The sequence below is a fragment of the Pongo pygmaeus genome, chromosome 6, assembly GCF_028885625.2.
Source record: "Pongo pygmaeus isolate AG05252 chromosome 6, NHGRI_mPonPyg2-v2.0_pri, whole genome shotgun sequence".
Taxonomy (NCBI): domain Eukaryota; kingdom Metazoa; phylum Chordata; class Mammalia; order Primates; family Hominidae; genus Pongo; species Pongo pygmaeus.
The window spans coordinates 141,610,942-141,628,707 of NC_072379.2; the positions used below are offsets into that span (position 1 = coordinate 141,610,942).

A 17,766-nucleotide genomic window follows, 5' to 3' on the forward strand; every position below is an offset into this window, starting at 1 on the left:
CTGCACAAACATCCCTTTGTCCATTCCAAGACCCAGGATCACACACTCTGATCTTACCATGAAAACAATGAGGTGTGCTATAGTTGCTGTGGCTTCATTTTTAGTGTGTTGAGTAGGAAGCATTGAAGAACTTTGAAAGCTTTGCTCTTGAGTCTAGTGATATGCTGCAGCCGGCTTGTATGACTCAGAAGAATCAAATAGGCATACATTTCCCAGCTCCCTGTTCAGTGAAGCCGTGCTAGGAGGTTGAAATCTGCCATATTGGGTATGTTGGTACAACAGAAACTAGGAAATGCTACCAGCCATGCCCCCACCTTCACAGACACACAGTTTAGCAGCACACATCACTGGAGTATTTTCTGATGTCCCTGTTATGCCGTTATGCCATGTCTTTGGGGGACAAAAGGGCTCAGAATTTATGTCTCCTCTACTCTTGTTCTTAGAAGCCATCATCTAAGGGGGCCTCCATTGCTCCCATTTCTATTCAGCTCCCAAATTCTCTTGCTCTGTAGCTCTGTGTCTCCTGCAAGCATGCCAGTCTAGAACATGACAACTATTTTGAATGTAACTAAAGGCATCACTGAACCAGTTCATTATTTACAAATTATCTTTCCTCGCATGGAGTATTCATATGCTGGAGTCATTGGGAACAGAGATGGCCAAGCAGCAACTCTAGGCTGTGAACCACGTACAGCCCCGCTATTCTTCTGTGGCAATGACAGACCCTGTAAAAAGGACAATTTTGCTTTGGAAACTAAGCAGCTCCACACCAGTCAGGAATGACTCTGCTTTTACTTTAGGCTGAGAGGTCAGAAAGATCACACCCTCAGTATTCTCTCCAAGACAGAGTGTGGCCACTCTCCATCTCAGTCCGTGGAAGTCGTCCAGAGCTCCCTGAGAATCCCTGCTCTGGGGACAGAATCACCAAGGCTCACCCTCGCCAGCTCCCCACAGGCTCCAGCAGGGCTTTCCTGCCAGGTGCAGGGCACAGGAATGGCTCTGCCTGTCTCTTAGGTAGAGGGAGGCCAAACAGTGATGTTTGTATAAGAGGGACTGGGATTCTGGGTCTCCTTTAAAGTATTTGACAAAATTTTCTTTGTTTTTGTTTTATTTTGCCATCTCGCCAATGAGGAGAGCAATCTCTTCGTAGTTATATTGTTTTTGGCACTTGGAAAGGTTTTTGTGGTTAAGTCACATTAAGAAATTGTGCCTTTTTTTCCTGTTCAGCTGTAACCCAAGGCAGTGAAAGAAATAGCAATAATTTTGAAAGCAGTTACTTGTGTATCTATGATAAAGGTGTTAAATTTCATTGCCCACATCTAACTTTCAGTCTAGTGGAAATGAAAAGGCACAGTTAGGAGGCATGGGAGCATGACATGAGAGAAGTTGATGCCAACTGAGAAGTCTGTGCCATTCCCCAATACTGTGGGATTGAAGGGGAGGGAGAGATGACCTCTCCCTCAGACGGTGATCAACAAGGAAGGAGTGGGAGTTCATCCATGGGAATCTGACAAGGACCAAATTCCAGGGGCATCTATCTCAGGGTGCAGGAACAAATCCTTAGAGAGCAAAATGGTCCAGTTCAGCTGTCACAGGAGACAGGAGAAAGCAAAGTCATCTAATCTACAGTCTCCTGGATGATTTGCTTCCTTATGATACTATTTTGCACCAGCATGTCCTCATCTCCTGCTGCTCCTCTGCCTCGTCCAGAATCATCTCTTACCTGTTTGGTGCTCAGATCAGTGGATGTGCATTGTACAAGGTGATCATTTCCTGTAGCAGCCCCTTTGCTAGTCTTAGCTATAACCCTCCTTATTTTCTGCATTAGGTACTGCTCCCTCCACCATTCATTGCTTATTGCCTTGTAAGAGGTCTCGTTTTATATATTTCAATTTTACTTTTTATTAATAGATATTTGACTTCATCTTTTGCTGATCTATACTTTTGAGGTAACATTGTCATTTTTGGAGGACGATTTATTTATCTTTAGTGATTCAGATTAAATAATCTCTTTATACTTCAATGTCTGTGTTTTCTTCCTATTTTAAGTCAAATATTATTTCCTTTCATTCCTCTCCTTCTGTTCCTCTTTCTTTAGATGGTAGTTTTAAGGGAGAAAAAGTTAAACTATAAGTGGAGCTATGTGATAAGAGTTATTCAGAATGAGGGTGGGATATTAAGATTGGTAACTCAAAGCAATAATCAGGGTTAGAACTAATGTTGGACTTAGGGTTTAGGGAAGCTGCTCATAAAACCAGCGTGATGGCACTTCTGGAATATTCTGGCAGCCCCCTCTGCAGACACTTCCCAGCATTCCTTGGGCCATTACAGAAGAAACAATTATGAAACTTCACTTATTGGCCACAAGATGGCAGTGTGGTCCACTGAGCTCGAAAGGGCTCTTGGGAGTCTGGGAGAGCAGCCTAGGAGGGAAACGGTTAAGAAAAATTAGGGCTTGGATCCTGTATTATGCAGATGTTGCAGCAGTTTTCAGTTATTGCTAGGCTACCTACAGCTATGCAAGAGACGAGAAGTCCATCTAATCTTCTATGACGTCTACAGTTGAGGAATTTTGGCCGGGGTAAATTTTGGTCAGGGGCAGGTGTAGAGGAGCAACTGCCTCAGAGGAAAAGGGAAAAGCGAGAGGTGTGCCCTGAGCCCAGTGCATCTCTGCTGCACCTCATCTTCCCTGCAGGTCTGGCCAGGCAACAGCTTTAACTTGCTTGAATGATCTGGAATTCTAGAAGTTCATAAGTCGTACTGATAACATCACCTTGGCTGAGATTCCACTGGACACCAGGCTCGTGTTCTCTGGAGGACAAAAATATTGAGAACAAGCTCTAAAACACCTAAGTAAACAGACTACCAAAGAAAAATGTTAGTAGATGCACCAAACTGTGCCGTTAGACCTGATGATAATTGACTAGTAGAATTATCGAAAAGAGACTATAAATAAGTCTCCACTAAGTATTTGTGTTATTGAGAGCAGTGTCTGAGTCCTCTCAGGGTAGATTAAAGAAGGAATTCAGCTATTATCATGACTTTGGATTGGATGAAAATCCATGAAGTCCTCAATTGATTTTCTTGTAAAATATTACAGAATAATACTGAGCAAACATTTTATTTTTCTCCAGCCTCTATCCCTCTTTAGCACTAACAGGTAAAGCGGACACCTAGAGGCAAGGTTTCTTTAGTTGGGATCTGTTAACTGCAGGACTGGAGGTCCAGAGCTGGGCTTCACAGGGAGTGCAAACCCCACATGCAGGGAACCCGTGTGTCTGTGCTGTGCCCAACTCCCCTCTGTGAGGCTGTCAAAGGGGGAATGCCGGGTCTCCCAGGACCCCACTCACAAAGCGGGGAGCAGGCTGCTTGCTGTGCAAAACATCAATTCACCAGTTGGCCAATCTGTTGAAAGCCAAAATGAAAGGAAAGTCTGAATTGTGAGACTGATGAATGCCCAGTTTCCCAAGTTATGAAATGTATAGCAGCTCATGGTTCTCAGAATGATTTCAACAGCATATAAAGATATTGTAAACGGCTTTTGTTTGTCTACAGCTCTCCTTGATATTGATCCTCAGTTGTTTTTCAGCCCACGCATCAGTTGAGCTTATTTTGATACCAAATTTCAAAGTTGCCACTTCAGTCACCAAGCACTTTGCACATTCTCCATAACTTACACAGATATGTGTGCTCCTGTCTTTTCTTATTTTTGTTTGATTCATTTTTAAATTGGGCCGTACAGAATACAAGCGTACATTTGTAAATGACTCCCATATTTTATGCAATTAACTTTACTTTTTAGTAATAATTTTATTTAAGGTTTAATTAATAGAGATAAAAACAGAAATATTAATACAAGGACAACCTGGTACATTTTGATAAATGCATATGCCAGTGCAACAGTAACTGAAATGATTATAAAAAAATTTCCGTAATGCAGAAAAGTGTCATCATGCTCCTTTCCAATCAATTTCTATCCCAGAGATAAAAACTTACCTTATTTATTTATTTATTTTGAGACAGTCTCACTCTGTTGCTCAGGCTGGAGTGCAGTGGTGTGATCTCAGCTCACTGCAAGCTCTGCCTCCCAGGATCATGCCACTCTCCTGCCTCAGCCTCCAGAGTAGCTGGAACTACAGGTGCCCGTCACCACTTCCCGGCTAATTTTTGTATTTTTAGTAGAGACAGGGTTTCACCTTGTTAGACTGGATGGTCTTGATCTCCTGACCTCATGATCCACCCACATCAGACTCCCAAAGTTCTGGGATTACAGGCATGAGCCATGGGGCCTGGCCAAAACTTTTCTTATTTTTATCACCATTGACTAGCTTGGTCTATTCCTGAATTCCATATAAATGGAAACATATAACATTTTTATTGAGTTATTTTCCTCCAAAATTAGTATTTCTGAAGCATATTCATATTGTTGTGTCAGTAGGTCATTCTTTATTATGACTAATATTCCATTGCATAAAAATACCACAACTTGTTTATCCATGCTCCCGTTGATGGATAGCCATGTTACTCCTGCCTTCAACTATTATGAATAAAGTTGTTGTGAACATTCTTGTGGAATTCTTTCTTGTGGATATATGGATTCTTTTTTTTTTATTTTCTTTTAGGTATAGACTTAAGAGTGGAAATACTGACTCACAGTGTAGATGTGTGTGCTATGCTTGCGTGTCCCCACAAAAGCTCATGTTGAAATTTGTCAATGTAATGGTATTGGGAGGTGGAGCAGTTATGACTAGGTCATGAGGGATCTGCCCTTAGAAACAGATCAGCGCCCTATTGTGGGAGTGAATGAGTTGTCTTGGGAATGGTCTTCTGATAAAAAGGATGAATTCAGTCATTTTCTCTGTCTTGGGTGCTTGCTTCCCCTTCCTTCTGTCTTGGATAACAGCAGGAGGCCCTCAGCAGTTATGGCCCTTTGATCTTGGACTTCCCAGTCTCCAGATCTATAAGCCAAATAAATCTCTTCTCTGTATAAATTACCCAGTCTGTGGTATTTCTCTATAGCAGTAGGAAAGAAATTGAAAGAAAACATGGTGCTGAGAGTGGCGCTGTTGCTACAACAAGGATCTGAAAATGTAGAAGCAGCTTTAGTTAATGGGAAATGGCTAATGGATAGAGGTTGGAAGAATTCGGAGAAGCAGACTAGCAAAAGCCTTGATTGCTGAAACAGATCATTAAGGGTAATTCTGGTGAAGGCTCAGGGGGAAATGAAGAACTAGGTACTGGAAATCAAAGTAAATGCTATCCTTGTTGTAAGTAGCAAAAACCTTGGAAAAATTGTGTCCTGTTCTAGGACTTTATGGAATAAAAATATTATGAGGTATTAGCTAGGATATCTAATGAAGGAAATATCTAAGCAGCTAAGCATTCAGGCTACTGTGTGACTACTTTCAGGCACCAGGAAATTTAACTCAGCAAGAAGGGAGCCAAGGGAATAGATTTTGCAAACCAGCACAGATGGTGACACTACCTTCCTCTGCTGTCCTGTCTCCAATAAGACAAACTCGTTCTGGAATTAGAGAAAAGAGGAGCCAGTTAACATAATACACTGTGGTCAGCCTGTGAAGGCAGGGTGGATCTGGAGGGAATAACATAAACTGTCCAGAGCACTACGTATTAGATGACCCTGAGGGTGCTGAGTCCCAAGCTGGCTAGGTCTGTGCTGTGAGCTGATAAGGCCGTAGAATTATTTCTGGGGAATCTGCACTCTTGATAATTTACAGACAACACAGGTCTGCTTTGGTTCTGATCAGATGGACTAAATCTTGGGCAATCTGCACCGCTGGCCACTCAGGAAATGGCTTGGGAATGTTGCCTGGGACAGGAAAATATGATAAGAAACATTGGTGTGAATCTAGCATCAGAAGGATGATGTGAGGACAGCAAGGAAGAGCTGCAACTTGAGGTTTAATCACAGGTTCCTCACCCTCCCCTGATGGGCAGGTGTGTGAGCTCCAGGATGGAGTACCACAGCACTAGGTGGGAGAAGGGTGACAGGGTGATGGGGCTGCCTGTGAGCTGGGACAATGTAGGCAGAGGAGCAACTGTATCATCACAGAAGCTTCTGCCTTCACCCATCCCTCCAGCTCTGCAGGACAGGTTGAGTCCAGGGTCCGCAGTGCGCAAGACTTAAGGAAGGCTGCATGGGGAGGACACAGGACAGTGACATCACAGGTTACCCCTCCCATCAGGAAAATCAAGGCTCAGAACTCACTGGGCTCTTCCTGAGGAGGACCGAGCCCTGAATCAGATGCAGTGCTGCCTGCCCCACTGTGCCATGGGCCCCGGGCTCCTCTGCTGGGTGCTGCTTTGTCTCCTGGGAGCAGGTGAGTCCTGGGCACAGGACAGCAGCCCCATTCTCAGCTTTTCCACCCCTGTGTCCTCCACTTTACCTTGGGGAAGACCTCCAGGCTGTCTCCTGAGCTCATCCTCCATCTGCTTTTCCCACAGGCCCAGTGGACGCTGGAGTCACCCAAAGTCCCACACACCTGATCAAAATGAGAGGACAGCAAATGACTCTGAGATGCTCTCCTATCTCTGGGCACAAGAGTGTGTCCTGGTACCAACAGGCCCTGGGTCAGGGGCCCAAGTTTATCTTTGAGTTTTATGAGAAAGAAGAGGGAGGAAGAGGAAACTTCCCTGATCGATTCTCAGCTCTCCAGTTCCCTAACTATAGCTCTGAGCTGAATGTGAATGCCTTGTTGCTGGGGGACTCAGCCCTGTATCTCTGTGCCAGCAGCTTGGCACAGCCCAGCAGAGTCACTGACATTCTGTATATAAACTTCCTGCCTTAGCTTTGACTTGAGAGCTGCAGGCCCCACCCAGGTTTCACTCCTTCAAGGGAAGATTTTAGTTGTTTGGAAGGCGTGTCTTGTGACCTACTGAGTGCACAGCTCTCCCAACCAATAGAGGCCAGGTTTCTTGTGTCCTGAGTGTGCCCGCTTCTGTGCTGCATCTTCTTGCAGCTTGTCACTTCCTGGGTAACTTCAGTAGAAGAGTGAATGCTGAGCGCTTGGTGTGTGCTAGATTTTTGTGTATGTTATATATCTTAAAGCTTTTCCACAACCTTGCAAATCAAACATTCTTATCCTTCCTTTACAGATGGAAGGCTCAGGGACATCGAGTCATTTTCCCCAGTGTCTCCTGGCTTGTAAGGATCAGAAGTGGTAAACAAACTAGTCCATATATTTTCCACCTACCCCCCCGTTTCATCATCACCTTCTACATCCTGGTCAGTAAGTCAGAGCCCTCACACTGCCCTCTAGTGACCAGCAGGGCCTCAGCGGAGGCTCAGATGTCTTCAGGGGTCATTACTATGGCCTCCTCATTAGCAATTTTGAGGAATGTTAAATTCCACGCTTTTAAAAAAATCATTTATATGCATTCCCTTTGTCTTTCCCATGTCTGTAGCTTATATTTTCATTTTTATGGTGTTTTTTGATGTACAAGAGTTTAATTTAATGTCACAAAAATGAAAAACAATTTTGTTTGTGTGTAGACAAAAACTGCTTTCTCATATAAATGTCTAAACATATTTTTCTTAATTTATTCTAGTAAAATTTAAGTTTGGCTTTCCTCCATTAAGAAGAAATGTACCTGAAATATATCTCTTGTCAGAAATAAGATAGAGACCTAGGAATGGGAGGGAGGCACATATGTTCAGTGAAGAAGCAACAGCCTATCAAACAGATCCCAAAATGGACACCCTGCGCTGACGGTGGAGAGGTAGGTGGAGGGTAAATGATCACGAACTTTATCAAGCTGTTGTTGTTAGAAGAGGGACACCCAGGAGCAGAGACCACATGGGTGAAGGTTTATGACTTGACTGTAGGTTGAAGGTTGGCAGCAGGTAGAGGGCGGAATAGCAGGCAGAGGGCAGAGTCACTGGCTGGCAGGGGCAGTGGCATCACCAGTGACTCTACTGACATCCAGGAATTATGTTCCCAACACACAAAGTGAAAAAACTCCCCACAATCTGCCCATTTTTCTCTGGCCCTGCTATGGCCACCAGACTGCTCAGTGGTGTGGCCTTTTGCCTCCTGGGGTCAAGTGAGATCTTTAAAGCCTTTTCCTTGGCTCACCACATCCTAGCATAAGCCTTTACGTCAGGTCTGCATTATTGGGGTCCCTCCTTGGGCACTCAACTTCCTTCTATCATAGACTTCACAGATGCTGGAACAACCTGATCCCAAGATACCAGAGAACAAAGGCAGGATGCGAAGTGACAAGGAGATGCTGAGACTGCCATCTATGAACACATGTGCAGATGTTAATAAGAGCCAAAGCTGGTGCACAGCTGATCTGTCCCAGCACACACTACAGAGAAATCCCTGAATGTCTTTGACTTCCTCTCAAAGCCAAATAAGTTGCCTCGGTGTCAGACAGTCTCTCCCAGAACTCTGTGCCCTCTTGCACCAGCCTTCACCCCACAGCCACCTTCCTCTGCACACAAAGCTCAGTGGAAGATATAGGTGGGCTTGTCTTTATGCGATCGCAATCTGGGCAGTGGAAGACATTGTCCCACAGGGATCTCCCCAACACTGCCCAGGCTGGGGCATTCAGAGCTCTGAGCAGCTCTGTGCATATGAAACTCTGCCTTGTGTTGAGCTTCTCTGCCAGGCCAGTCTCCGCTGGACAAGGGAACGCACATCACCATGATGTGAGTAGATGCAGCCTCTCTTCCAGGCCCCTCCAGCAGCTCTGGCCTCAGAAGTCCTCTTCCTCAATTGCTCCCAGGAAGAAAAGTTCATTTGAGGTTGTATATTTGCAGACAGCATTGACAACACAGGTCTATGTCCAATCCCACCTTCCATTGGTAACAAATACTAACACTGTGGTGTGCTTCTTTTCACTCCTCTTTTCTGTGTTCATGCACACCTTTCTACTCAAGTTCACCTACAGAAAATGGGTTCGCCTGTACACTTTACCGGCCACATGCATACTCTTTTCTGTTAATATACCTTGGTCTTTATTGTTCCAGATTGGTCGATATAGATCTAACTTGCTCTTATTAGCTGCTTTATATTGCAAAATGAGGGTAGACAGGTACGTTCACGCTGTATTGTCTGAGTCCTTAATTCTGCCAAATCTTTTCTAAAGTGACTGAATGGCCTCTTTATGCTTCCAAGTTCTCCTCACCCCAGCACCCAGTTGATGAATCCAGCTTTTCCTTCACTCATAGTCCTAGCAGGTGTGAGAGCTTTATCAGTTTCTCCTGCATGAGGAGACAGGGAGAGATAAAAGGATAGACGTTTATCAAACCTAGCAGAGCCTACACAGTATCTCAGTTAATCCTCATAAAGCATGGAGAGGAATGTACGTCTTGTTTTATAGACGAGTCTAGATGTGGCTAGAGTCCAGGAAGGTTAATGAATGGCATTGTTCATGGTCTCAGAGCTAATAAATGGTGGAGGCAGATGGAGGACAGTCGGCTTGCTTCTGTGTAGAACTGATAGAGGGGTCACTGGAGTTTGAGGGAGGGGAAGTCTAGAACCATCTGGCATTGTCTTCAGATCAGACGCCAGGGGGCAGTAGAGTCTGTGTACCCTATAGCACTGAAGGTACAAGCATCATGGTGTTGGCAGTGGGGAGGTACTAGAGTGGGTATGTGATTAGTGGCCTGGAGCCAGAAGATCTGAACTTTGAAAAAAATTTTCCCAACACAAGACGTAGCAGAGACACTGATGTGGATACACTAGGCCAGGGAGCTGTGTGAGGAGCTGTTGTTAAAATGAGGGAGGGAGGAGAAGCAACTAAGAGTCATTTCCTCTACATGAAATGGAGAGGAAAACAATGTTAACTAGAATCTCATCTGATTTTAGTCAGTTTTGCTTTGTAAGTAGTTGGAAGGTGGGATAATTTATTTTTGAGGTGAAGTAAACATCTATAAGGCTTCTTTACCTTATGAAGTCTGGTGGCGAAGGCAAAAATGGCATGGCCAATGGAGTCACAGTTTGTTTAACAAATAACTCAGAGTTCAAATGGAGACTCTCGTGGACCAGAAATTGGCAAATGTTCCTGCATTCTAAAATTAGGAGGCTCTTCTTTTCTTTGAATCAACAGAGAAGGAAGCACAGGCAGTGGGGAGGGACAGTTGGGAACTCGGCAGAGTGGCTACAGGATGTTGAAGACAAGGGACATGTAATACCAAATTCTAAGCTGTGAAGCTGTGATGCAACCCTTCTCCTTCTTCTAATGGATTTTTTAGGTCTCAGCACAGATGCACACCTGAGGGAGTAATTGGTTTGGAAATGAAGGACAAACAGCTGTGTTATAATAAGTCCACCTTACAAAGCACACCTGGAAATGGAAACAAGATTCTTTCTAAGGCCTTTTCTAAGCTAAGAGTCTCTAACTTGGTGGCAAGGTGAAATGTGAGGATGCGGGGGTGTTGATCCACATGCGATGAGTACCATGAGGTTCTACCATGAAGCATATAGTCCTGAGTGTGAATCAGAGCCCTAAGAATAATGCTCTTTACATTGCTTTGTCCTGTGCCATCCTAAACCCATCCCACCCATAATTAAGCATGGAAATGAGGGAAGCCAAAAGGAATCAAACCCTGCTGCTTGGTTCAGTAGACAGAGGGACCTGGGGGAGGGGTGTTGGCTGGGTCTAGGAGAAGATGATCAGCTCAGAAAATAGACAAGGAGAAACCCCAGGGGAAAGCTCGTGACATCCTGGAGGAATCACAAGATATGTTATTTGAGCTCCTTTTTATTTATTACTAAATTAATGGCATGAATCCTGCACAAAGGTATATTCCTTATGAAACATGACATCTAAAGTACAAACAGAGCATTCTTCCTTACCCTAAAGCCTGCCCTGTCTCCCTAAGTCCCTCATGCATCAAGTCACCTTTGTGCCCATAGGTCAAGGGCAGCGCTGGGTGGTCACAATCATCCACACAGAAAGGTCAGTCAGCAGAGTGAGGTGGTTCTGCCTGCTGCAGTCTCACCCCCGACATGGAAAGCAAGAGCCCTGGGTGGAGCTGAACGTGCCCAGCTGGGTTTGTCAGGAGTCTCGTCTGTCAGTGAGTTGACAAGAAACAGAGCAAAATGGCTCCTCCAATGTTGATGAGCCTGCCCCTGGGATTTGAAAACTTGGTAACAGAGAAAACCAATATAGACAAAGGATTTTAAACAGGATTATGGTCAATTAAGCAAATTAGAAAAAGATACTTGAAGGAGTATTGGGGACAAAGGAATCAAAAACAGCAGGAAGACATGAGGAGTGTCCCTAAGACTCTAGACTACAGCACCATGTAGATAATTTACACCAGAATATTAATTATATTATTGAAGTAATAAAATTTACAGTGAATTACAAACTGTTTACAAAAGGTAATGAAAATCTTGTAGACTTGTTTCAATTCAGACAAATGTGTCCTTCTCATTCTCAGCTGTTCAGTGGTGCATTTATCTTGAATTTGACCATCTGGGGAATGGGCGTGGCCTCTCGTGACTGGACAGTTCTCGGTCCCAGGCAGGGAGAATGAGGTCTCAGAATGACTCCCTTGAGAGTCCTGTTCCCCTTTCCTCAATGCACAGACCCAGAAGACGCCTCCGTCCTGCAGCACCTGCCATGAGTGTCGGCCTCCTGTGCTGTGTGGCCTTTTCTCTCCTGCGGGCATGTGGGTCCTGGGCAGGGTCCCTTGTGTAGATTTCAAGCCCCAGCCCCTTTCCATTGGGGCTATAGCATCAGTTTTGTTCTTCTCTGCAGGTCCAGTGAATGCTGGTGTCACTCAGACCCCAAAATTCCAGGTCCTGAAGACAGGACAGAGCATGACACTGCAATGTGCCCAGGATATGAACCATGAATACATGTACTGGTATCGACAAGACCCAGACAAGGGGCTGAGGCTGATTTACTACTCAGTTGCTGCTGGTATCACTGATAAAGGAGAAGTTCCCAATGGCTACAATGTCTCCAGATCAAATACAGAGGATTTCCCGCTCAAGCTGGAGTCGGCTGCTCCCTCCCAGACATCTGTTTACTTCTGTGCCAGCAGTTACTCCACAGCGCTACAAGGCTGTCTCCTCTCTGCACATAAAGGCAGGGAGGATCTGCCCTCCTCCCCCACCCAAGACTCAGGGATGCCCTGGGCAGAGTTTTCTGCAACAGGAACCCCGAGTGGCCCCAAGTTGCCCAGGCAGTATGAGCCTCGCTCTGTGCCATGTGCCTCTGCAGGAATCTCAGCCAGGCCTGGACTGGTCCCAGGTCCTCAGATGTCTCCCTTGTTGCTCTCTCTGGTCTGTCCTCCTAGGTCTCCTTTCGGGGTGGGGCCAGGGCTTCCCCAGCTGCTACTTCTCTACTCATCATCCTGAGTCCGAGGCCCCCAGGGTGGGACAGGATTTGTATTTCAGATCCATCTAGATTCCTGTCTCTCCCTGGGGACCATGTTGCTTCCTCTCTCTAGGGTTTCCCCAGCCCCCACCCTCACGTTGTCTCTCCTGTGGCCCCCCTTTCCCATCTGGGCAGTCTCCCTCCAAGGCCTTGCTGGTTCTCTCCTCCCCTCACCTCCCTGCCCCTCTCTACTGCAGCTGTAAGGGGAGCCTCTCTTCTGTGCCTCCTTCCTTCCCACCACAGAGACTTCAAAGGCCATTCCCTCTGCCCTAGGCTAGAGGCTTCCTTTTCTAGTGGCCGGCTCCTACCTGTGCTTCAGATCTCAGCATAATCTGCCCCTCCTGCAGGAAGCACTCCCCCGCCTCCCAGATGAGATCAACTTTCCACTCAAAAGCTCTCATAGAATCATATGTCTGTTAGTGACCTTTAGCACAGCTGGGCTTTCTCAGGTACTTGTCTGATAATTTTTATACTCCACCCCATTTTTTTTTCTTTTTTTCCTTTTTTTTTTTTTTTTTTGAGACAGAGTCTCACTCTGTCACCAGGCTGGAGTACAGTGGCGCTATCTCGGCTCACTGCAACCTCCGACTCTCCGACTCTCTGGTTCAAGCGATTCTCCTGCCTCAGCCTCCCGAGTAGCTGGGAGTACAGGCACATACTACCACACGCAGCTAATTCTTTTTGGTATTTTTAGTACAGACGGGGATTCACCAGGTTGGCCAGGACGGTCCTGATCTCCTGACCTCATGATCCACCTGCCTAGGCCTCCCAAAGTGCTGGGATTACAGGCACGAGTCACCACGGCCAGCCTCTCTACCAAATTTTTAAGCCCATGAGAGCTGAGGCTGTGCCTGCTGCATTTACCAACATCGGTGCCTGGCATGTGGGGAGACCCATTTCACAGAGAATGGATGAGTGAATGAGAGGCTGAATGAGTGATGAGTGGATGGACAAACCAATAGTAGGAACACACTACATCTACTGTAACCTGGCAGAGATCTAGCATTAAGTACAAGAAAGCCCACCCGTTTGATTGCTGGGCTCAGGTTGGTCTTGGAAATTGATGGGGAATCACTATCATGGCAGCCACACCTGGCTCAAGGCTTCCTCTTGTGGCTGCAGCACCTGAACTCCTCCAGGTTGCTGTGCTCTCCTTCAGGGTCTTTCCCCGCAACAAATCCAGATAGATCAGAGATCCACTTCAAGAATTCCATCCGTAAAGGTTGTTCCTTGAAACCACCTCTGGTAAGAAAATCTCCATTAGGTTTGCATCAATAAAACAGAGCCACTACAAATTTGACAGTGTAACAGATTTAAGATCAGAATTAGACCTTATGCATATGTGGGAGGAGCTGAGAAAGAGAAGGTCTGGAGGAGATAAGTCAGAAGGTGAGGGAGCCAGTCAGTAGCCAGGGCTCCTGGAGCTCTGGGCAGGACAGGCTGGAGTGGCAGGAACATGGGAGGATCGGAGCATGCCAGGACATGCAGTGGGATCTTGACCTGGGAGCACAGGAAAAGGCCAAGGAAATCTGTGTCTGGGGAAGCTGTTCCCTCTGTGTGGGGGCCACCCATGCAGGTGCACTGCCAAACACTGGGGGCAGCCTGGCTGCTTTTGGGAAGATGAACTGTACACAGGGTGCAGAAGGAACAGGACTTCCTAGGTCTATTGGATGCCTCTGTATCTGCTGGCCACTGACTCTCACTGTCTGACCACAATTACCTGCTATGTGTAACAGTGACTGTTTTACATCTATCTTCCAAATTTTACACGAATGTATTCTTGACCATCTCTAACCCAGAATGATAACAGAAATGTCATTCTGGGAAGCCAGACTCGTACCTTTGCAAAGTTGACTTGACACAATCCAGCACAGGATGGATTCTCCCAGATTAAGACATTGGATCACACAACTGTCTTGACCTGCCATGGTCTGTGGACTCCTCTCCAGGGGACACCTGTGCTGCCCAGGTGAATGTGGACACAATTTATATGTAGATGTTCCAGACACTGGCGACTAAGTTTTCTTTAATCATGTGCCTGAATTCTCACTCCACCCAGAGGCAGGGCTCTGCCTCCTGCTTCTGTCTCCTTCCTGAGCTTCCATCCTGCTGGAGTTGCATGGACATCAGAACCCTGGTCAGAGTGCAGAGACCTGTGGAGACAGTGGGAGGGAAACTCACCTCTTGCTGCCTTCCTGGACCTAGTTTGGTTATAACCAAAGGAAGTGCTCTGGTCTCCCTTTGGACTCTGCAGTATGAGAAATGTGCTTCATGAATTTGTAGCTGATCAGCTCAATGATTTGATGCCCAAAGTGAAATACTCAGATCTGCAGAAATTGCCCTGCATTTCTGTGAAGATGGCAAGAATACTGTGTGCTAGAGATGCCTTCTCTCCATGTAGAGACCTGGCACCCAAACAGGACAGAGCAGAAAGGGCCAAAGAGCACAAAACATGTATCAGATGGTTGAAAGGCAATTTCCTAGGACAATCCTGCTGACAACATTTCATCCCTTGTATTACACGCCTGACCACCCTTCCCCCCATATCAGCTGAGTACCCAGGATATCACACATCCCAGCATCTTCTAACAAGGAAAAATCTTTGCAAGCCAGCCTCCTTCCTGCACCACATTGACTAACCCTGGAAACTTAGCCTTTCCAGAAAAAAGCTCTGTCTTCTCTTGGCCCAGTCTAGCCCAGTAGGCTTAATTCATAATTTATGTGACCTTTTAATTTACTCAAAGGAGAACATACGATTTCAGAGTAAAGAATATTCATTTTATTTTGTATAAGTTGGACCTAAACAGTAAACTGAGTACTTTTCTTCCATCAGTGTCTTAAATTAGACAACGGTAAAACAAATCTTTGATGCTAGAACTTTAGGTCCTGGTGTTTTTCACATAGAAGTTCCCAGTTATCCAGTCCAGGGCATGGAATAGATGAGCGCTAATAAGTCACTCGATGCCTGAGATGATTTTCTATGGGTATCTTTTCTGAGTTACAGTTAACAAAGGTGGGAAATGATCCCAGAAGAAAGGCATGAGGGCAGATTGTGAAGGAACCCATGTGATGGGACAGTCTAATTGGGCACATGTGACTGGGGGAATGGAGGAGGCTGGGGCATGAATGGGATGGCAGAGGGGACCCTGACTTTCCGGAAACACAATGAGCTCAACCCTTTGTTCCCTACGTTAGGGGCGGTGTTGGTGCATCCTACAGGACATGCCCAGCAGGCAAAGGAGCCACTGTGGGATGACAAGATGAACTCAGAGATGCAGTGTGAGACCTCCGGGTCCAGACAGCTCTGGAGCCCAAGGTGATGAGCCTGCATTGATGTTGTTAAAAAGGAGCTTATAAATATTTAAAGCATTACCCAAGTGTGTTCTAATATAAATGCTGTGACCCTGAGGTCCTGCGGATTGAGAGAGGAAGTGATGTCACTGTGGGAACTGCCCTGTGGAGACAAGGAAGTCCCTCTTCCTCTGCTCCTGCTCACAGTGACACTGATCTAGTAAAGCCCCTGTCCTGGCCTGACCCTGCCATGGGCACCAGGCTCCTCTGCTGGGTGGTCCTGGGTTTCCTAGGGACAGGTGAGTCCTCAGAACACAATGTAGTTTCACTTTTTTTCTGTGTGTAGGCATGTGTGTGTGTGTGTATGTGTGCGCGTGTGTGTGTTTTGACTACAAATGTTTTCCTTATTCTGTTGCCAAATTTTATTTCCACAGATCACACAGGTGCTGGAGTCTCCCAGTCCCCAAGGTACAAAGTCACAAAGAGGGGACAGGAGGTAGCTCTCAGGTGTGATCCAATTTCGGGTCATGTAGCCCTTTATTGGTACCAACAGGCCCTGGGGCAGGGCCCAGAGTTTCTGACTTACTTCAATTATGATGCTCAACCAGACAAATCAGGGCTGCCCAATGATCGGTTCTCTGCAAAGAGGCCTGAGGGATCCATCTCCACTCTGACGATCCAGCGCACAGAGCAGCAGGACTCGGCCGTGTATCTCTGTGCCAGAAGCTTAGCCACAGTGTGGCACAGTCGCCTCCTTCCTGTTCACAAACCTCATCCTTCTCTCTCTTTGAAGCTCCCAGAGACCCTTAACAGAGGCCTCTCTTTGCTCCTCACTTTTCATGGGGAAGAAGTAGATTTGGACATTGGCTGTCCTTTGGGTGGAAAGAGACCACAGATTCATTCCTGAAACACAGTGACTGCAAATGTAGGTGGTGAAAACAATCATGGCCCACTGCACTCTAGGAGTCCTCGGAGCCAGCTCACTGCTCCAAACAAGGAGAGGGTGTCTTAGCCTTGGCCTTCATGGCAGACGTGCATCTTCTGTAGGTCTTGGAGGCTGCTGTGCTGCCCACATCCATGAGGTTGTCATGGGCAGGAAACATGCCTCTTCTGCATATGTTGGGGCATCTGGAAGGTCTGAGGCTACATCCCCAGGAACATCTTTCTTCTGAAGCCTCTTCTATCCCTGTCACCTTGGAAGTTTCTGCAACAAAATATCAAACCTCTCTTCCTGTTTGAAGTAAACGTATGTGCAATTTTGTGGTCCTTACTTGATAAAAGCAATCATGATAACAATAAGACTTCATTTCTTCTGCCTACTTTAAGCCAGGAGTATCCTTTATTTTATTTCCACTTGCCATTGCTGCTGTTCTGATACACATAAGCATGCGTTCACCACTGCTGCCCATTCACCTGGATTCCCTCAGGAAATCTGATTATTAGACTCTGAGTATTTTCATTGCTGTCCAACTCATTTGATTTGAAATAAGTTTCCTGAGGCCTTTAACTCAAGAAGTGTTTTATTTACAATATTGAATCTATTCCTTTTTATTTTAATTTTCACGTTATATATTGTTATATAGTACTTGTTATAAATAGAAGTACAATGATTATATTGCAGTAGAATCTTCCAGCAGTCTGTGGGTGATGCTGCAGTTTATATCTATGAAAGTGAATGCACTGGTCAGAGATCAGACATCATGTGATCATGGATCATGGGTTTCTGCGAGTCCTCAGTGACAGGCCACTTCTCCAAGTCTGGGGACTCAGTGTCCCAGACGCAACCATTATAGAGGTGCCCTGAGTCTTTCATAGCTAGGAGGGGCGTCATAGTCCTTCCAAATTCACCAATCAGAAATTGTGGTAGTACAGACACCAAATTTCTTTCCCCAGAGAATGACGGTCACTGACAGAGAGTTGCTCTGGATCCTTTTTTTTCTTGTGTCATCATCAAATCCTTCCTTGCTCAGGTGCCCTGTGTCTCCTGGGACTGAGTAAGGCCAGCACACAGATGGGAATTCCCTGTCTTCCTAGACCCTCTCTGTAACTGCTGCCACTTTCTTCTCTGTGACTCCTGAGACACCTGGTCCTAACAGTGGACAAGCTCTGACACTG

At 45.9% G+C, this 17,766-nt stretch overlaps 1 protein-coding gene and 1 gene segment (V, D, J or C); both read left to right on the forward strand.

Moving 5' to 3' along the window:
* The first annotated feature begins 6,250 nt into the window (after nt 1–6,250).
* On the forward strand, nt 6,251–6,809 carry LOC129041620 (T cell receptor beta variable 5-5-like). The segment is given in 2 exon segments: nt 6,251–6,341; nt 6,466–6,809. Coding segments are annotated over 2 exon segments (420 nt in total).
* A 4,711-nt stretch (nt 6,810–11,520) lies between these two features.
* Nucleotides 11,521–16,558, forward strand: LOC129041621 (uncharacterized). The gene is made up of 5 exons (XM_054497081.1): nt 11,521–11,647; nt 11,737–12,048; nt 13,520–13,605; nt 15,770–15,950; nt 16,086–16,558. Exons 1-5 carry the CDS (start codon nt 11,557–11,559, stop codon nt 16,556–16,558), a joined length of 1,143 nt encoding a protein of 380 aa, XP_054353056.1. The 5' UTR covers nt 11,521–11,556.
* The last annotated feature ends 1,208 nt before the right edge of the window (nt 16,559–17,766 follow it).